Source organism: Pezoporus flaviventris, unplaced genomic scaffold, assembly GCF_033815535.1.
Source record: "Pezoporus flaviventris isolate CSIRO_AGI_PZ_B2104156 unplaced genomic scaffold, CSIRO_AGI_Pfla_v1 ptg000013l, whole genome shotgun sequence".
NCBI classification, from domain to species: Eukaryota; Metazoa; Chordata; class Aves; order Psittaciformes; family Psittacidae; genus Pezoporus; species Pezoporus flaviventris.
In genome coordinates, this window is record NW_026892561.1 from 34,559,239 (window position 1) to 34,580,936 (window position 21,698).

Here is a 21,698-nt window from a genome sequence, read left to right on the forward strand (position 1 = left end):
ATACATCACAGGTGGTTTAAGTACAGAATCTAGAAAAGTTTAGATTGAGGTTTCTTAATCTTAACTGATAATTTTCTTTAGATATTAAATCTTGAAGTCAATGTGTAGCATTATTTTGTATTGAAACTGTTTCTGCTGCACTGTTTTAAATTGGAATTTGAAATTAGTGGCTTATTGAATAAAATAACTAGTTCACAGGACTGTCAAGGAGGCTTGAGATTAAAAGCAAGCAATTGGGTAGGCTACAGACAGTGACAGTTGATGCTTTTGGTTCAGTGAGTGGTGGCTAAGAGCTGTTGTGTTGAACAGCATAGCTGTTTCATGGTATGGCACTGGGAACCATGTTATCCATCACTGTGCCATGGTATCCCTGTCTTCCTGCTCTAGAGAGTACAGCTGTGATAGGAGGAGTCCCTTTGGAGCTATGCAGTGTTTCACTCATTGATGGAAGACATTTGGTATCTGTCTTCTTGTGCTCCCCTTTGAGTAGCCTGCAGTCCTCTGATGTAGCAAGGAGCACTCAGAGCTCTGCTGTAACCTGCCTGTACATGCGCTGGCATGCCTTCAAGGCAGATGCACTGTACATGTGGCTTGGACAAACCTAGAAAACAAAAAGCACTTTGGGATATGACAATGTAACATTAACAAATGTTTAATGACATTTTGCCTGAATAATTCAGAATTGCTAAAACCAGAAAGAGGTTGTGTGGATATCCAAGCATGCCAATTTCTGTTTTCCCTTTTCCCAACAGTTGTCATTGATTCTATTTACAAAGTCACTGAAGGCCGGCAGTCTGAAATTTTCCACCGCCATGCAGAGGGGAACTTTGACCCGAGCTGTTGCTTTACCATTTACCATGGCAGCCACATGGAGTCACTGGATCTGATTACATCTAACCCAGAGGAAGCTCGCACCTGGATCACAGGACTGAAATATTTGATGGCTGGAATAAGTGATGAGGACTCACTTGCTAAGCGACAGAGAACACATGATCAGTATCCTTTTATGAGCCCGAGCTCCATCTTCTGATTCAGTGTTTCTGGCTTGTATTTTTTGTGTTTTAGTGACTTCAGCTTAGGGTGTCCTTTTACCTGCTGTTATGTGATCAAAAACCTTACCGTTGATTGTAATGAAAGCTTGAGTAATGGGTTTGACATGGACACTTACCTGTGCAATAAAACATCAGCTGTGCCTTAGGGATTGCATTAAGCTGCAATGAAGTCAGGGGATAGTCTTGCATTTTGTTAGTGAAATTCTTGTTGAAGAGTCAAAACAGTCATTTCTAATTATCGCAGTAAATACTAACCTATCCTGGGTTCAGCAGTAGCAGTCATTTTTTCTCCTTCTTAGTAGCTGGTGCAGTGCTGTGTTTTTGACTTTTGGCCTGGGAACCATGCTGATAACACCGATGTTTTTAGTTACTGCTCAAATGTTTAGTCTGACCAAGGACTTTCTGAGTCTCATGCTCTGCCAGGGAGGAGAGGAAGCTGGGAGGAAGCAGAGACAGGACACCTGACCCAAACTAGCCAAAGAGATATTCCATACCACAGCACGTCATGCCCAGGATGTAACTGAGAGTTACCCGGCAGGGCTAGTTCACTGCTTGGTCAGGCTGGGTATTGACAGGTGGTATTGTATTCTCTTCCCTTGTTATTCCCCTTATCATTATTATTATTGGTGGTAGTAGTAGTGGTTTGTGTTATACCTTAGTTACTGGACTGCTCTTATCTCAACCCCTGGGAGTTACATTCTTTCGATTCTCCTCCCCGTTCCTCCGGGAGCAGGGTGGGGGGAGAAAGTGGGGGAGTGAGAGAGCAGGCTGCGTGGGTTACTGACTGTACTTGAACCATGACATAATCTCAGCATGATTTCAGGATTTCTGTCATCTTCTGTGTTTTTATTCTTCTGCTGCAAATTGCAAAGTCCATTAGAAGACACTGTCTTCAAGATACTGTCAATTGAAAACTTGAATTCGTTAGCTTCTGCACAAGTGAAACTCAGTGTTTTTAGGAGTCTTCAAGTAAACTGACTTGTAATTCCTTGTCATCTCTGTTTCTCCTGGTCAGTGTATGTCAGATATGTGTCTACTTCTCAGCCTCCATTGATTGTCAGGAGCACAAATCTTTAAAGCTCCTTAAATGTTTGTTGTAACCTAGCAACCAAAATGAACGTCTTATAAAGATCATGTCCATTGAATATTTCTTTGATGTGCTTGCTTTCACAACAGTGTTGACTAGTATTTTAGGCCAGGTTGGACCAGGCTTTGAGCAACCTAGTCTAGTGGAAAGTGTCCCTGCTTGTGGCAGGAGAGTTAGAACTGCATGATATTTAAGGTCCCTTACAAACCAAACTATTCTATGATTCATTCTGTGTTAAATACAAAGAACACTCTTCCCACTAAACCAAAACCTCACCTCCAAAAAACCCAGAACAACAAACCAATAAACAACAAAGCCCATTTTGACTAAAATTGTAACCTGTCTCTTCTGCCACATGTAAATCTACAGTGATCACTTGTAAATATTCCTTCTGAAGAATATACATCAGGTATTTTTAATTCCTATTTCCAGTGTTTAATTCTGTTACAAGATAGGCACAGGTCCATTTGGGGGTTATATTGCATACGCTGTTGCACACATACTTAGTTTGCTGTATTTATCCACAACTTTTCCAAGCTGCATGTCCTCTACTGATGAAACATCACTTGAAGTCTCATTTGTGGTATCAAAAGGGGCAGCTGAGAGACTGCAGACAGAATGACCCTGTACCAGTTCCACCTAGCATAAGGACCTGGCAAAAGCTGCAAAGGGATATATGTGCAAAGAGGGGGTACAAGGTACTGGTTAGAAAGTGGAGGAATTCAAGCAGAAGGGAGGGAGAAGTGGAAGATGATGTTGGAGCAAGCTGAACAGTCTTTGAAAACTTAGAGTGTGTTCTCAGAGAAGTTAGTAGCAGAAATGAGATTGTGAAGGGGCTGGTATTGTGAACCTGTAAATAATAGTCCAAACCAGTACCAGTTATAAGCTTTTGAATGAAATTGTAGCAGGGCAGGGAGAGGGGGAGAGAAAAACTGGTTTAGTGTCGGCTCAAACCCATGTAAACCTGCAGAACATCCCAATAAAGGTTATGTTAAAAACGAGCTCTATGCTGCGTGAAGAATCACCTCTTGTTTTCTGAATTTGACAGCTGTTGACTTTATTTGATGCCATTTTGCCTTTGTGAGGGGAGAAAAAGTGAATGTATGGGCGCTATCCATTTTCTCTGTGCCACTTACAGTTCTGATGCCCTCTGGAAGTGTAACACAAGGTGAGGACAGAGGTGTTGGAGATAAAGTGGTGGACAAAGAACTTGTCCAGAGATGGAAGAGTTATACAGATACAGGTGAAAGAACTGTGTGACAGTCTTGAAGGAGAGAGCATGGAAAAACAAGAATAGTTAATTTTTAATGAGGTTCTGATGGAAACCAGAGGCCGATAATCATGTACTTTGGCTGGTTTAACAGAGTCTTCCTTATTCTATCCTCTTACACTAGATTAACATCATCCCTGATACAGATGGCTATTGAGCTTGATTCCTTAGAGTTGAGTCACAAAATCACCAGCCCTCAAATATAACTGTTTTAGTTGCACCAAGCAGGAGGTGCAATAGCAAATTGTACCACAGGGTGTACAGTAGTAAAAATGCTTTGATTTGGCACGAGTGTGTGGAGAACAATGTAGATAGCACCAGATCTTTGCCAGCAATAACTTTATTTCACAGTGTACCTATGATAACAATAATGCAGGCTGTGGGAAGTCTTAATGCAAATGTTCTACTTGGAAGCACTGACTTGAGGAAGACTTGTTTGTGAAGACTGAATTGAATAATGCCCAAGTTTTTCTCCCTGGAAGTTGTTAAGGTTCTCTGCTAAGGATTACTTCCCTGCCCAGAAGATTTGGGGCAGAGACTTGTTCTCCTGAATCTGAGTCTTGTCCCTTACCTCTTAACTGCTTTGTCTCCGTATGCATGAGGAAATTTCACTCTTGTGCCTTTCCTTGACACATTTGTAGCTGGGTCAAACAAACCTTTGAGGAGGCTGACAAGAATGGAGATGGTCTGCTGAACATTGAAGAGATCCACCAGCTGATGCATAAACTAAATGTTAACCTGCCCCGCAGGAAGGTCCGGCAGATGTTTCAGGTTGGTAGTCTCTAACACAGTTTTGCTGTGGTAAGATAGTGCCAGTTATGGTCTGTTTCTGGACAGATCCAGAATAGGATTTGCAAGTTGCGGCTTTAAACTCTGTCCTTTCCAGCACCCCAGACTTTCTTTGGGCCTCAACCTTTTTGTAGACAAGGATGCATCAGAACATTGTTTTAATAATGTGAGCCACACAGAAGACAATTTATTAATATTACTTTTTCAGATGCATGATTGTTTTCATCTCTGAACTGAATTGTTCTATGCTGGCATTGATGGACAATGAAGTTACTCTGTTTCTATTGAAATACTTTTTCATTTCCTTTATGAAAAATTATTTAATAGAAACTAGCTTTATGACAGTAATTTGTTTGGGTTTTTTTTTTTAAAAAAAAGCTTCCTCTTAGTTAGCCAGAATCAATTTTTTTACTTCTGTCTGAAAGCAGTTACCATTTTCCACCAGCCCTAGTATTTACTGATAGAAATAGATAAAAGATAAGCCAAGGACGTAATGAAGAACAGAATATTTTTTTCTTAACTCTTCAGAAACAGTAGCAGCCAGAAGTTGGCTTGCTGTAAAACATGGGAAAATTAAAGAATCTTCTATAGTCAGAAGTAATTTGGTTTTCTGTCATAAACCCCACATTAGAGATACATCTATGGAGTTTTCAAGTTACTCCCCAATGACTTTAGAAGTGTGGAAAATGGTGGGGCTGTGTTGCAGTAATGAATTCAGGTTGTACTTGTTCCCACAAACGGTAAATATCATTTAAGATATGTAGTAGGTATAAAATGCTTCAAAATCCAACTCAGCATCAGATAGCTGGGAATTATTTTCTTCTCGGCTTACTTTGTGATCTGAGTTTATAGCTCAGATGGCATTAGAACTAATAAGGTGTAATGAAATGCAGCTCCCTGAGATCCTCAGGTTTTGCTGATACTGTGAACTGCTACAGGAGAGGGAGTTGTGAAGCCATGTACTGAGAGGAAAAATAACGTAGTTCTGTCTGCACTGTTAAACTGTCTAGGAATGAGTGCTAGGGCACTCTAGAAACCATTAGCTTTTGTATAATCAGAGGCAACTTTTGATTAAAAATGAAATGCTTTATTTACTTTCATTTTGCTGCACTTGCTGCCAGCATATACCCGAGTTAATGTCCTAGACTTCACAGACATGGTTAAAGTTATTAAGGTCGAGTAGAAAAGTAGCGTTGAAAGTTTGTTTATTGTTAGTCATTCAGGGCTCAATCCTAGAGGTCTTACCGCACAAGCAGTGCTTTGTGCCAGCAGTTCTATGGACTTCCAGGACTTAATGCAGGATAAAGGGAGTAGCAGAATAATGGTGGGACAAATCCTTGCCCCTGTATCTAGCTACTCTGCCCTGTTCTTGCACTTAATCTGCTCAGGTGGTACTGTTTATGTGACTTAGCATTACAGTTTGGACATGGCACAAACAGCACCTGGCCTGGAGGAACACCTGTGGTCCATGGGAATGGCTGGGCACCCTGCACCTGGGAATAGAGTATGGGGCTGCTACTTCAGCTGTGTGAACTTACTAAGAGTAAAGATGGTTTCCTGTTCTAAGACGTGCTTCAAAGTTAAGTGGAGTATTTTATGTGAAGGGGAAAGTAGAACCGGATCCTTGGAAAGCAAGCCAGGTCAGAGATGTGTTCATTGTGTCTGCTCTTCTTCTGTAGAAAAAGTGAGGTTGGACACCAATTGGAAGAGCATTCTTGTGAAGGAAGAAATGATAGCAGGATGAATATGTCCTCCATCTGGAGAAAAACTTGTGTTTGGTGCACAGCTGTAGATGCAAGACCATAGGTTCAAAGCAAAGTCAGTGTTAAAAGGGCTCTCTGCACAGAAGGTCTTCTGATCTGAACAGAAGAAAACACCACTTCTAACAGAATATGATTTGAGAATGGCAATGGGGTTTATAACAACTACAGAGAAAAAAACACCCTATATACAGCTATGAATGAAGTGCATTATTCATGGGAAAAATAGCATACTTCTAAACATTTATTTCATTTTGTCTCCGTTATCTACTTATGGCCTCAAACTTGGCAAGAGTTGAGTTTCCATGAAGTTTGTTTTTTGTGGAGACCTACGTGAAGTTTGACAGCAGTTCTCCAGAATATATTGTTTGTTTTGAAAGTCCAAAGAAATCCTCTTAGGCAGATGTTCACAGTGAAAAGCTTGTATTAACATGCTTTAAGTACTGTTTTCTTCTCTTTGTACCTCTGAGGATAAACAAAACCTGCCATCAAGACTCAGGCTATTTGGCATATGTGGTATCTTATTGCTGCTGCAGACTTGTCCCCTCTACAGAGTGCTGACAGGGGGCTGAGTGTGTTGTAGTTTGGATTACCATATAAGACTCTGATATTGTCCTGAATGCTTTCAAATCTGAGACGCTGTTGTTTGGGGAAGCCATGTGAGAAATTATTAGGCTCCTTACTATATTTTAATCCAGGATAGCTGCAGGGCATACAAGAGAGTAACAGAGATCAGAATAAAGCCCCAGGTGAGCCTCTTAACAGGGGTAACAAATTCAAAACTAAGGATGGAATTGAGTCTTTCATAAGACACCTGTAGTTTTAGTGTGGCAACTGTTTTCACAAAAAAAAAAAAATCCAATAGATGGTACTATAATTTTGCAGTTATTTTTGCCACTGGAATTTGTGTCTGAACAGAATCTTGCAGACTAGAATTTACTAGATTTCTGTTGTCTATGTAAAACCTGTTCTGCTTTGTTCCCTGAATTCACCTGTGTTTAGCATGCTTATCTGAGTTTCTTTACCTCTTAGGAAGCAGACACGGATGAGAACCAGGGAACCCTAAATTTTGAAGAATTTTCAGTGTTTTACAAGATGATGTCCTTACGTCGAGATCTCTACTTACTGCTCTTAAGTTACAGTGACAAGAAGGATCACCTCACTGTTGAAGAACTTGCTCAGTTTCTAAAGGTGGAACAAAAGGTATGGGAATACTAGGCAGGCATATATATGACCATTTAAATATATCCAAGCATAGGGAAAAAATGTTCAGACAGCTGTTGTGTGACTGCTCTTCCCTCTGTGTTTCTGCTGCACTCACAGCACATCAAGTGCTTTTATTTCAGTCATAGCAGAGACCTTTTTGATTCTTGTGCTGATGGCTTTATGCAGTTACAAGGTTCGTGTTACAAACATGAAATATTTAGTTTTGATTTCCTGAGAGTGAAGTTTCCCCATGTGCCTGCTTGCCACTTGGATCAGTTACTTTGCAATACAGTGTTCCTCTGTCCTGAAAATAAGGGCAGCCTGCTGAGAATTTGCCTACAGCAGCATTCTCTGCATGCTCCAAGAAAGTGCTTCATATTGAATGATGTGCCCTGTTATGCTCCCAGGTGACAAGAATCAGGTGGACTTGTTAATACTGTGGCACCATATTGGTACCAAACTGGTATCTTCTGTGGTTAAAAGGGCAGCTGTTATATGCAGCCCAAAAGAAACTGATGACAAAAATGAATGCCCCTGTTCATTTTAATTGAGCTAAAAAGGAAGCAATTTTTTAACAGTTACACCCTCGGAACATGCACATATAATTATGTAAAGCTTTTTGTTAATTATTCAGTATGGGCTACTGCATTTTGAGTTAAGCCTTCTTGAGAGAGTAATTTTCCTCTTGTTACTTCTCTACACTAATTATAGAGTATCACAGGAATAACTAGGGATGTGGTGAATAGTGAAAATGTGACAAAAAGTGGTGAAAAATGGTGATTAAGTACACTTTTAGAAAATGAATATTTTGAAATAACTGTATGTGCTCTCTTGGGAGGTATTTTAAAGGGCTATAATGAGATAGTATATACCAGGGTGTGTCTGTATGTGTCAGGCTATGATCTGAAACGGTGTGTGCAGAAGAATATCAGGAGTCAGTATCCCAAAAGGAATAGGGAACTGATAAGAATATCAGTGTTGGTGCACAGACTTTAAAAACAGGAGAAACTGTAGAGCTTGTTACTATTAGGTAAAGAATACAATATCAGACTATCATGCCTAGTCAATCCTTGCTGCTTTCCAAAAAAAAACCAAAACCACCACCAAAAACCCCTCTATGGCAACACAAACTCTTGATTGGAAAGCAAGATGATGCCTTCCTCCCTCTCTCACACAAGAAGATAATCACTATAACAGATTTATGTGGTGACCCAGTACGTCATGACATCTTACATTGACATCTTGCACTGAAATTGGAAGAATGGCTTTGATTATTTATATTTTGACTTTTCTTACAGAATAAATAACTGAGCAACTAAAGCCTAAACCATTACAGTACTTTAGACGTGCCTGGTGGGTTGGCATCCTGTCTAGGAATACCTGTTATTAGCATTGTGCTGCTTTTCTAACTTCTCCTTTTTTTTCATAACTTCCCTTCTACTTTACATTCCCTTCTCCCACTTTCTTTCCTATGAGAATGGGAAATGAGGTCTCTCCTATTACTTCACATTGCAGTGCTTTGCAGCTTCAGATAGCATTAGACTTTCAGCATCCAGTCAGATTGGTGAAATCAAAAGTGAGTTCCCTCTTCTTTCTCATACTTCTACACTGAAGATTAGGGATAATGTTGTTTTTTTTTGTAGTTCTGTAGGATCTTATTTTAGGAAAATTAATTGGTAGTTCATTTAGTTAAAAACAAAGTCTTATTGGCTATTCAAAGGCTGATGATCTTGTAAAGGAGATATCTCCATCAAAACTAAAGCATTTAGCCAGGAACATAAAAAGTAGCTATGTATTCAAGAGATTTTGGAAATACTGCTGTCGGCCATCTTCAATAATTCATGTATCTAAATACTCAGTTATTGATCACTATTATTGCTATTTTATATTAATTTTAGTGGAATACTTTAAAACTTAATGAAAACAAATTTAAATGAGTTGCCTAAGTTATCATCTCTCAATCTCCAATTAAAAAGCATGAATCAGTGGGCTTTTCCCTAGCAGATGCAGCTTTGGACTAGATTAGACATTTTCATTCTTAGAGCACACAAGTGTGCTGCCATTCAGCCATCAAGGAGCCATACGGGATAATGAAAACTTTATTTCTAGCCAGCTCATGCTGAAGAATGGCCTGCTATGAATAGTGTTTGCAATCAAACAGCAACAGTTACTTGAGCTAAGATAATCAGTTGGGTTTTTTCCTACTGAATTGTTCTTTTTCCTATAATCCTGTGTAAATCCTGCAGGCGTCTCATGATTTTTGGCTTAGGTAGGAGATATAAATGTTTGGAGAAGGAGGTGGGCCAAGCCATGCTTTCCCTGTGCAAGAGTAAAACAGAGGCAAGGGCAAAGGGCAGAAAGGCTAGAAAATAGCTCTATGTCTCTCAACTCACATGGCAACTCAAGCTGAAGTGTTCACATGCTTGCCTTCTGTTACTACTAACATTGACATATCTAGTTTTTCACCTCCTCTGGTAACTTTTCATACTTAGGCCATAGCCTTTTAGTTGTTATGAAATATGGTCAGGCATGGCATCCAAATTTCTTAAGAGGAACCCAGCACTTGGCAGGATTGGGCCTTTAGAGAAAATGAGATTGAGAGAGTCAACATAGTTCTAGATTTCCATATAGCTGAATGCTGTTACGGGGAATCCCGAGCTACAGGAAATAATGGAAAGCACAAATTCATCAAAGGCCACATAGAGAGCAACGTAAATAAAATTGATGTTGCCATCTGAAAGAGAAGTCCGTTAGTAAGAACAGTTCACAGAGAGACTGTTTTCAAATTTAAAACAATAAATACTGTGTAACCTGCATGATGACTAACTTCACTTCTGTCTCTGCCTGAAGCAGTCATGTTAACAGAGGCAACACACTATCTGAGAGGGGGAACTGCATGTTCTTGTGCTTCCAGACTGTCTGCATGTCAGGGCATTTGAGCTGACTTTGACAAAGGATGCTGAGTACAACCAGTAAACAGAATAATGATACAAATAAGCTGCCAAAGGTTTTAGTGTTGTCATTGTCATCCTGTGATATTATTATTGGAGGAAATGAAATACACCCAGTTGTATTTCTTCTCACTTTGGTTCTATGCACCTTCAGGGTGGTGTGACAAGAGAAGAGCTGAGCAACAAAAGCTGCTACTTTCCTTTAAAATTAAAGGAAATAGAAGTATGTGGTGATACTTTGACCACACTAGTCAGGTAGGACTTAAGCTGCTGGCTAGTTGAAGCTGATGACAAAACTCTTACTTGTTTCAGAAGAACTGCTGGTTTTCTTTTCAGAATCTAATTATTTATCTCAGCCTGTGTATTATAGTGAACACTCCTGGAAGTAATGAAATCACAGAAGCGGAAAATACATGAAAATGAAATCAAACCCTGACAAATTTTTTTTGCATGTTTAAGTGGATTATATTAAAGAATATAACTTCATAGTTCTCATTTCATCAGTATTGCCCAGTACAAATAGTAAGTGTGCTTAACAGTTTATTTTAATCTTTAAATTACAATGACACACCTTTTAAGTGATTGCTACCTCTCCTATTTTTATCCTCAAAGATAAGAGCCATGAGGCTTGTGCCAGAAATAAAATCAAAATCATACAAGTCTTTTACAGTAGTGTTACTGACTCTCTTACTCATATTTGACTGATCTCAATTTGATCATAAGTTTTTTCAACTGAACCCAGTAGCCTGAAGTAAGGTTTGACATGGTATTTAACGTAAGTGCACCGATGCTGTTTTTTTTTTTTTGTGCAGATGAATAATGTGACACCAGAATATTGTCTTGACATCATACAGAAGTTTGAAGTATCAGAAGAAAACAAGAAACAAAATGTTCTTGGGATTGAAGGTAAAGGTTTTGATTTCAAAATTATCTTTGTCTCTATGTAATGTAGTGGAATGGAAAAGCTTTAACAGTGTTCTAGTGTAGCCAAAACGTCCTGTGATAGGATGTTATGTAGATTAGCAGTCTGATCAGTAGTGGAGGTGCTTTTTTGTGGGACACGGCAGAGATGAGAGTAGGTGGGGTGAATTAGCAGTTAGTATTGTACAGTGATACATCATAAGCATCAGACAGTAATGTGAATGCCTTGGGCTTGAATGAATTTGTTGCTGAGTATTTGTAAAACACAAACGTAAAACATTCTATACCATGTGATTTATACCACATCTTGCTCGCAACTGCAGCAATAAAAGCGAAGTTTCCATTCTGCTCTGTCTTTGCAGGTTTGGAATTGCTCCTGTACAATCCATTGATTTATGCTTATGTGAAATAAGCAGATGAAATTAAATACGGGTAGTTGCATTTTCTTTGGGTTTGAAAACCTTATTGATCTTGTTTGCTAAAGCAATTCTAAATGGTTTATTTGTTCAGAACCCAGGTTGGAATCAAATGAAAATCTGAACTGGCATGAAATAGATTAAATGCCATGGTGTGTTAATTTGCCCAGAAGACAGCTTTCCATGAAGCAGCATAATTTAAATGGTGACTTTGGGGCGGGGGAAGGAGAATTCTTTCAGATGGTACTTAAATCCTCGGTATAACCTTCCAGATCTTAAACAAGCCTCTGGTGTGACCCAGGGCACCGCACTTGAACTGAAGTGAGGATAGCAAAATGAACAAGCCATGCACTTAGATAACAAATATTTCTGAAAGCATTCCTGTTCCTCTTAACCTTACTGCTGCTGCTTTTGTGTTTGAGCTGCTTTCAGGGTTAGTGTTGTTTGCACTATCCTTTTGTAATATTTTACATTTCTCTGTCTCAAAGGAGGTATTTTTAAAACTTTATCTATCTAAAAGCTGATTTACAGAAGTATAAACCAACTACCATCTTCTCAGATAAACTTGAAGCATAGGGAAAACTGTAAATTATAGTGAAATTAGCTAGATGTTCGAGTTGGCTAGCATGGGCCCCGTGCTCCCTGCACTGCAGTGTAGCTGTTTGGGTGGTGCTACCTTGTCTACATATTATATTCAGTCAGGGTAGTGCTTACAGTAAAGGAGTGTCACTGGGGCAGAGTCAGCGATAAACTCAGGGAGTGGGGGAAAGGATGGAAAGGAAGCCTTTGCTTCAAAGTCAGGATGTCAGTCTAACTCCCACTTCTGTCCTGTGATCTGTATAAGAAAGATCTGACAATTTCACTTCGATAAAAGTGTTATTTTGTTTTGTTCTTGACACTGTTGTGCTTTCTGAAGATAACTTCTCAACTTGGGACCCATGGAGCATTACCAGCATCATGAAGTCCTGGCAGCTCTGCAGGATACCAAAACTATACTCTTGCAGGTGTCATAACCTTTGTTTCTTCTGCTGCCCAGTATTTGAGGGATTTCCTCTGCTTCCTCTTATTTACGATACATTACACTTGTGACGGAGCAGAACAGAATAGCTTTTACCTGCTACCATCACAAGGGTCCATTGAGGGAAAGATGGTGCACATGTCAAATTCTTTGCATCCTGCTGAAAGTGAGGCTGAGGTTCCTCCCCCCCTCCCACCTTCCCATCTACATTCCCAGCAAGCAAATCACTTGCCCTCCAAGGCACAATTCATCGTCCCAGGAAATGCAGACTGATGCTGCTGAAGCATTTGACCCAATTTCTCGGTTATACTGATGCTTTAACAAGGATCATGAGGGTGTAAGGGATACCAGTTTGAGAAGAAGGGGAAGGAAAAGACAGTTTTTGTAGCAGTAATGACTCATGGTTTAGCTGCTTACATAGCATCTAGATGAAGAGATCATTTTTATCTCACTGAATAATGGTGAGGGAGGATATTTTCTTCCACCAGTTCTAACAGAATCAGTAACAGATTCTTCTGTTCCACTTAATAGTGGAGTGGTTTTGTCTGAACTGCAGAAGGCAGCTGGAGCACACTTGTCAGGGTTTCATAGAATTTTTACATGTGTGTTTTTGTCATCTGCCCCTTTTGAGGGTCTGAATGAAACATCTGATCTGAAAATAGGTTGGCCGGTGGCCATATCTATCTGTCTTGTTTTCAGCCTTCTCATATAGCTACTGTTCTTTACTTTTTATGTTTCTCTTAGAATCCTATTTTGTTTTTCACTATTAGTTGTTAATTAATTTCTAAAGAGACTTAGCTCAATGTGACATTTTGCAAATGCTTGATTTTTATTTTTCAGAGAAGTCATAAATGTGTCTTTCTAGATTATATTTGCTCTTCTAGTTCAAAGCTGTTTGAAAATTGTCTGGGTTGGATCTTGGGAATGTGTACTTGTCAAAGGTGTCAGAACTTCTATAGGCTAAAAAAAGAAATACCTGTGTGTCTGCCACCAGTGGACTGAGTCTGTGCAGCATCTTCAGTTTGCAAAGAACCAATCAAGTCACAGACAGGACTTAATATGTTGAAAACACAGGGTACAGGAAAATAATCCCTGTGATGTGGTTTTGGAGACCACAAGCACAGACAAGCATAAACAGAAAAAAATAAATGTTACAGTGCAAATCATTTGCTTGGCAAATATGTACTGCATCTATTGCAAAACTGTTTCTCTTTGTTCAAAGGTTTCACCAATTTCATGCGCAGTCCTGCTTGTGATATATTTAATCCGCTGCATTGCGAAGTGCATCAGGATATGGATCAACCCCTTTGTAACTACTTTATTGCTTCATCTCACAATACATACCTGACGGGAGACCAGCTGCTGTCCCAGTCCAGAGTGGAGATGTATGCACGAGTGCTGCAAGATGGTTGTCGATGTGTTGAAGGTATATTTTTAGTGTAACTTGCTGGCTCTGGGAAGTATGGTGGATATTTCTTATGAGCACAAAGTCAGTGGCAAATTCAAAGCATTAATGCTTCACTGTCTGATTACCTTAAATAGTAAACTCTTGTTTTCTAGCTGTCTAAACAGAATTTTCCTATTGGGGATGACAATCTCAAACATCACAGACACCACAGTTTTCTCCTGCCTGCTGCTGTGTTCTGCTTTTCTCAGCCAGTGCAAGTCTTCCATTGCCCTGAATTTGTGTAAAGCATATTTTTTTGTGGCACAAGTTCCAGTAAGTCAATGGGCAGGCACCTGTCTGGGAACCTGCAGCTCCAGCAGAGCAGGCCTGGGTGTTCTGCTCTGCAGGTCCCCTGTGCATCACAGAACAGCTTCCAAATCCACATTGTTCAGAATGAGCTAAACTAGCAAAGACCTTTTTGTTTCACAAGCTGAATGGGAAAGTGGGTGTTTGCATATGCAGTTCCTCTCGTGAATGCAAAGGGAAGATGAAAGGTGCCTGGAGGAGGAGGACAGGTGAGCACAGTGCATTCTGTCAGCACAGCTGAGTATCTACTTCTGTCACCATCTTGGAGCTGAGAAACTTAGCTTTTGTCTGCCACAATGGAGAGGTGGGATGCAGTTTCATTGGCTTAATGCTGATGGATTAAAACAAGATGCTGTTTGATAGCCTAGAGAGTGTGTTGGATTCTTGTTTAAGTTCTGCATGATTTAAATAATAACAAAACATTAGCATTTTGTTTTCAGGATTCTGGGTAGAATAAAGTCTTTTGACAAATTTTTTAGAACTAATACTGCAAAACTCATCTCTAGAAAAGAAAAGTTACTCTGAATTTAGAAATTAATTAGAGAAAGTGAACCTGAGAAGATTGGGCAATCTACCACTGTACTTTCACTTTTGTAGGAAAGTTCACCAGAACACAGAGTAGCATGCTATTTTGTTTGATCTCAAAACTGTTGTGGGCTCTATACAGCCTAGCTAATAGCTCTGTGGCTTCTCTTTGTGAAGCTCTTGACTTCCTATAGAGGCAATAGTAGTAACAAGGTTGGTGTGAATCCAGGATAATTCATTAGGAGAAGTATTACTGTCCTAATCCATTCTACGTATTATGGATTTGATGCTACTTTTACTATAGTCAGTTATAAAACTGCATGCTTAATTGGGCATGGAAAAAGACTAAATTCTTTTTAAATAGTCTGTCTTTCAGAAGCAGAAGCTGCTTTCCCAAGAGATAGCTGTAAATGTTATTTGCCTATCACACCTTTATAATTTTATATATAAGGGAAAAAACCTCTGCTTAATATAAGGGGAAAAAAACTAATTTAGGTTACGTATTTCTCATTTGGTGTAAGAAAAAAACCTGGTTTGTTAGTGTTAACTCAATTGGTAGGTCATAATAAATTGAATGAATTTCTTGACACCTGCATGTTTGGGTAGTGTACCTATTATTGCCAGTTCTGCTGGCAAGGAAAATCAGCAGAAATGTATCAGATCATGGGCATCTCTTAATGTATAGCTTTTTCTTTCCTAATAGTGGACTGCTGGGATGGTCCAGATGGAGAGCCGGTAGTGCACCATGGTTACACTCTTACTTCTAAAATACTATTCCGTGATGTGGCAGAAACTATCAATAAATATGCCTTCATCAAAAACGAGTAAGTGTAGAGTGAGTTTTGAAGCTACATGTCTGGTTTGTGTAGTTAATCCCATGTCTAAATCAATAATCAATGTCAGGAAGTACGAATATTCATTAAAACACACTGAAAAATTATAAATTTGGTTCTGTTCCCGTTTGTCATATTTATTGTTCAACTGCAAGAGCTGTTTCCATCAATCAAGTTAGAATGTTCGTTCTAAGTTAGAAAGACCTTTCTTGCATTGTAAACTCAGTAATGTTTTGAACAGCCTGAGACTGTTGAATATCTTTGAACAGAACTTCCCACTCATATCCACAGGGAAATTATTCTTAAAAATCAGTATATTCTCTACGTAAGGAAAATGCTTCATTTCAGTAGGAAAATTGAGAAACTATCTCATACATAGCATGAGAAAATACTGAGATGTGGGGTAATGTTCAGATTCTATTTTGTTTACCATGGTAACATGTAACAGTTTATTATGAAAATCATGGAGTTTAACCACATATATCCAGCAGTCTTAGGTCATGAGTATAGAATTTTGAGTATTTTAGAGAGAATAAAGGGGAAATGCTTACATTCTCTTTTTAAAAAAGAAAAGGGCAGGAGGCAGGGGGAGGCAAAAAAATTCCCAACCAACAAACAAAATACTCAAGCCCAAAAGTTTGGTGTTATCGATTAGAAACAGGAGATGGGGATTTCAAAACTGAAGGAGATGGCTCTTTATTTGAGGTGTATTTGGCACTGGGGATTCCTTGCCATAGAATTCTGGGGCTGCCAAGAGTTTAGAAAACAACAAGGCAAATTTGTGGAATGTCTTTACCTAAGGAAACTTCAGCTGTAAGTTACTGGAGCCTTGGATCTTTTGATTCCAAAACATTTTTCTTCAGGAGCATCTTGCTGGTCACTTAGAGCTTACGAAGACTTTGTTCATGGCTTGCAAAGGAGTAACGTACCTTCTGCTCAGTTAGATAGAACAGCAAGGCATTCTGTTGCTGATGAGCTTTATTGCAAGTTTCTCTGTGCCTCATGCTTGGTGATCATCACTTTCAAACTTTGTCATCCTGTGTGCTAGTGGGTAGGGTTGGAGTAAAAGAGCAGAATCGCCTGCAGGGACTGCCCAAGGGATTCTGACAGAACACAGATTTGGGAGTTCATGTGTAAAGTCCTTCTTTCCAAAGTGAGTTTGTTTCCAGACTACTAACAATGCAAAAGCAAACTGTAAAATAGTTTACATGGCAAGCTGTGCAGGTCTTCTCTCTTAAAACAGTTATGACAATATCTGGGTTTTTTGCTTCTAGGTTTCCGGTGATACTGTCTATTGAAAACCATTGCAGTATTCAGCAGCAAAAGAAGATTGCTCAGTACATGAAGGAGATATTTGGTGACAAACTGGACTTGTCATCTGTAGTCACTGCAGATTACAGACAACTTCCTAGCCCTCAAAATTTGAAAGGGAAAATTCTAGTGAAGGTAACTTGCTACTGGTGGTGTGTTCAAAATGCAAAAAAAAAAGAGTAATATTTATTGTGCTATTTATTGTGTATTTTCTTTGGCTTTAGAGATCTAGTTCAGCAGTATCATGTAGAATAGTACAGATGCAGTAAGTGAGTTAAAATTCTGAGCTTTTCAGAGGCACTCAAACTGAGTTCACCTTGGACTTGGCAAGGGTTCCAAAGTACTTTTGTAGGTGTTTCAACAGGGAGGTGATATCAAGAGCAGTGGAAAGAAAATTCTTCCTATTTTTTGAGCATCTTACCTGAGAGTCTTAAAGAAAAAGGTGCTTATTTGTAAACCTTAGCACCATGTCAGGAGAGCAGAAAAATGACATAAAATCCATCAAGATGAATAAAAAGAACTGTGACAGTTATCTGAACCTGGTATTTTCCTTTTTTTTTTTTATTTTTAATTTGTTTAAATTTGTCTGGCCTGTTATTAGTGGATATTGTTTTGTATGGTTCAGATCCCTATAGCATCTAAACATTACCCTACAGTTCCTTCTTGATACTCATATTTTGGAGTAATATAAAAGCATCTCAAAATTTCTTGTGTTTTCTCGCATTTCCCCCTCATCTTGCTTTGAGCAGTAGTTCATGAAATGAAACTATTTTCACGGTTCATCAGCTGTGTTTATGAAAGAAGAGCACTTCAGAAGGTAGCTGTAAGGAACAGTGAAGGAGGAGGAGGCCCTGGAGCACTGAAGTTAGTGTTGTATGCAAGATTAATTGTTTGAACCTCTCAGTATAAATGGGTTTGCTCTGAAAGGAATTTCGAAGACTGAGATGGATATAATAAGAAAGAAATGCAAGGCAGATCTTTGAGAGGGTGATTAATAGAGTTGTGGCTTATCAGACTGTCAAATTTACTTTGACACATGAGAGCAATTACTTTGTTGTGAGCTCTTGATATACTTTTTTTTTTTCCCCCTCTGTCCTCTATATCAAGCTGGCTACCAGGATTCACAATTCTGGTTTGATGTTAATTTGGATATATTTCAATGTGTAGTGCAAAGCTGATTCTGAATTAGAAGACCTTTATGTGCTTTACTGAATCAGTTTTCATGTGTAACTGCTAGTTAATAAACTATGCAAGCATGCAGTGTTGGTGTTTTAGAGAGTCAAACTAAACAGTACGTAATGTCAGTCGTGTGACAAAACCTGGCACACCTGGCTTGAAATACAATGTCAATGCAGAAAAAAACAGAAGAGGTTTGATACTGTGCAGCTCTTACATGAAAATTTGAGCTGTTTTTTGTAGTACACCTGAGTTTGTAACTTTGGTTTAATTCTTCAGTTGACAGTGCTGAAACCCCATGAGCTGTTACAAAATAGTATGGAGCTGAGCTAATGTTTAGAGAATAGGGAATGCTATTTTAAGCATCACAGTATCTTTTCACAAAGCCCTGTCTCCCATCTCCTTCTCAATTTAAGTAGCCCTCTCGCAAAAGATAAAATCATATATAAGAATCAACATCCTGTTCAGAAGTAAACCAGTTTCTCATATTTTGCCATTATTTTTGCTGGGGTTTGCATTTTACTTTGAAAGGCAGTTTTGATTCATTAGCCAAACAATTTTGAGTAATGGCATAATTTTCATTCTGCTAGTGTATATAAAGAGTAATTGTAATAATACTCACAGATTTAAGCCAGTATTAAAGGTGGCAGTGTGTAGTGAATTTGACCTACTCGTTAGCGGTAGCATTATTAATTTCGAAATGCAGCCAGAAATCAATCTATTTCTGCAGAAAACTGGGTGTAATTCTTGTCTACCTCTGCCACTGATGAAACAGACTGTGAACATTTCTGTAGTCAGTGAGAAAGACACACGTAGAAGTAATAACTCAAAAGTTTAATAGGGTAATTTATTAAGTAGCAGATGGTAAAGCAAGAGGCAGTGGCCACAAGTTACAGCTTGGGAGGGGCAGATTGGATGCCAGGAAAAGCTTTTTCAGCTGATAGTAGTGCAGCATGGAAAGAGACTGTGCAGAAGGCCAGGGGAGTCTCCACCTTTGAAAGTTTGCAAGACGTGGCAAAGGAAAGCTCGACGAGAGCCGGTAATGATCCTCCTTTACTGGGAGATTGGACCAAAGACATTCAGAGTTCCCATAGCCAACATTTCTAAGGTTCTGTGATTGCGCTTCACTGTAAGTCATGAAACAGCAAAATCAAAGGTTAATGCTCTAAAAAGCAAAACTAATCTGTCAGAGCATTTGTTTGTTTGTTTGTTTTACTGTAAGTAGCCAGTAACCTCTGTTTGATGCTCACCACTCTAATCAGTTGTTGGAAACTAGACATGGAGTTAAAGTAGTTCCTTTCTAATGTAGATATACAACATTCACAGTACTGGATTAGCATCTAATTTTGGACTGCTGACTATACTCTTGCATAAGCATGCAATATTAAAATAGGTTTTGGCTTTGCTGCTTCCTTCATGTTGATGGGTGCTTGCAGTGACTTCTTTTGTGTCTGTGTTTTCTATTCTTATGAGGAACCTATAACAAAATCTCAGCTTGTGACTTTTTTAAAAATGTTAAATATACAGTCGTCTGCTTGCTAGGAGTAAGTCTGAAATATCTGAAAGTTAACTCAAAAAAATCTTTTGGACCCTTGCTTGCTTTCTCCAGACATGGGAGATGATACACTTTTTTGAAAGAGCTTGCAAAGATCTTCCAGTAAGAAACTCTTCCAGAAAATCTTAAAATATCACCTGTGATAATCTAGGTCCTTGAACCAGTTTGCGTGAGACTCTCTGAAAACAATTTCCAGACTGTGGCCATAATTAAAATAAGGAATAGTTGAGGAATGGGCTGTTTTGGTCTTTGCATTAAATAAAACTGTCCATGTGTGCATTTATTGTGAATATTTTTTTTCCTCATTCTAGGGTAAAAAGTTGCCTTGCAGTCTCGGGCCAGATGCTGAGGAAGGAGAAGTTTCAGATGAGGATAGTGCTGATGAAATTGAAGATGACTGCAAATTAAAGCCTAGCTATGTATGTGCATTTATACAGTTCCTAGAACTGTTATAACTCTACAGTGCATACTCTATAATCCTACGTAGTTGTTAGCAGATGAGTTTTTAACTGTGATTTTTAAGTCAGGCCCTTAAGATAAAGAAGTTATATAATTTCACATTTAGATATGGAATTACGTTGTTTGGAAATGCACACTTTGTCTTTTAAATCATATAAATAAAGGATTTAAATAATTCAGGTACACTAGACTGTAAGCATTGATGCCAGCACTTGCAAGCTTGCTAGGCTTTTTTCAGGTACAAATGTGTAGTACTTAAAGCAATGGCATGATGGATTTGCTACACAATTGCTAGATGAAAATTGAGACATACAAATGAAACAAATATGAGGTTCATTTTCAATCCTTCTTTTTCTTATTTTTTGATACAGAAGCTTGATTTCTGTTTGATTTCTTAACTCTTCATTTATTTTTCTGCTGTTAATTTTATTAACATATTTTTTGCTACAAGCTGAAACTGGTGTGCATTATCCAGCAAGTGGGTTTTAGTCTAGTCAGGAGACAGCCTTGCTTCACCAGTTAAAACTTTTGAACAAAGAAAATACTATCTAGGGAGGCATAGAAAGAATTTATTTGAAAGAATTCAAATTGGCAATTGGCAAGTCTAGTGTTTAGCTTGCTCCATGACTCGGAATGTTATATTTTTGTTGGTATTTACTACAGTATTGGAAATATTTGGTATTAATTTTATGGGGAAGCTTGAAGACTCCCAATTCCATAAATCTTTAGGAATATGATTGATTTTAAGTATAGCTACAAAATTCTGCAGGTTTAAGTTCAAGGAAAAAGTATATATTGAAAGAACATAACTCTCATTATGGGTGTAGTGAGATGAGATTGCTCTACTGGTTCTGAAACCAATGTAAGGCCTGAAACCAATGTGCTGTTCAAAGGAGCAGTCTGTGTAATCCATGTATACTTTACTAATGTGGCTTCAGCACTTCTGATAAGATTATGGTTTCTTTAACAGAAAGATCTATGACAAATTTGGCAATCCTTAAAGCCAATGCAAAACACAGTATGTATTTTGGGGTTAGAAATGGAACGTGTTAGTACAGAACAGTTGCTATCTTCTCCTTTCTCAAGAGAGGTCTCCCACCTCAGTGACAAAGGGATGCTAAGTGCACACTGTTCTACAAGATCCATTTTTATTTTAGGCACCTTATGTAAGAGACTGGTTTCTGTCTGTATAGTACATATGAGTGATGTTAACTCCTCTTTCTTACTGTTTGGAGCCAAAGTATAACGATGCTTGGGTTGTCTGGTATTTTGGAGGAAGTAGGTAAGTGCATTAGCTTGTCATCATCTGAGAGAGAATATCAGACTTGTGACAGTTTTGAAAGAAATTGCTAACACCAGGGCCAGGTTCTCGGCGTTCTACGTGGTGGACTGTGATTTGGTATGGCAGTGTAAGTTGTGTCAGGAGGACTAAAAAGAAAAAGGAGAATGGAAAGGGCGGTAAAAGTGACTAATAAAAAGGCAAGGTTATGCAAGACAGAATTATACAAGAAGCTTCTTACAAAGAAAATGTTCGGAGTGTTGTGTTGCCCAAAACGTGTGTAATGCTTCCTCAGGCTGTTCCAGAAGCGATGGACATAATAATCTACTTTAACTGG

The 21,698-nt window shown here is 38.7% G+C and overlaps 1 protein-coding gene across 5 annotated transcripts in view; it reads left to right on the forward strand.

Annotated features, from left to right (window-relative positions):
• Positions 1 to 21,698, forward strand: part of PLCH1 (phospholipase C eta 1) — an 80,009-nt gene that overhangs the window by 38,486 nt on the left and 19,825 nt on the right. For all 5 annotated transcript variants that reach the window (XM_061452688.1, XM_061452690.1, XM_061452691.1 and 2 more), the window contains 8 exons: positions 753 to 996; positions 4,051 to 4,180; positions 6,991 to 7,161; positions 10,928 to 11,021; positions 13,693 to 13,896; positions 15,452 to 15,572; positions 16,856 to 17,027; positions 19,935 to 20,042. In XM_061452688.1, the coding sequence (XP_061308672.1) occupies positions 753 to 996; positions 4,051 to 4,180; positions 6,991 to 7,161; positions 10,928 to 11,021; positions 13,693 to 13,896; positions 15,452 to 15,572; positions 16,856 to 17,027; positions 19,935 to 20,042 (1,244 nt within the window). The remainder of the gene's footprint in view (positions 1 to 752; positions 997 to 4,050; positions 4,181 to 6,990; positions 7,162 to 10,927; positions 11,022 to 13,692; positions 13,897 to 15,451; positions 15,573 to 16,855; positions 17,028 to 19,934; positions 20,043 to 21,698) is intronic.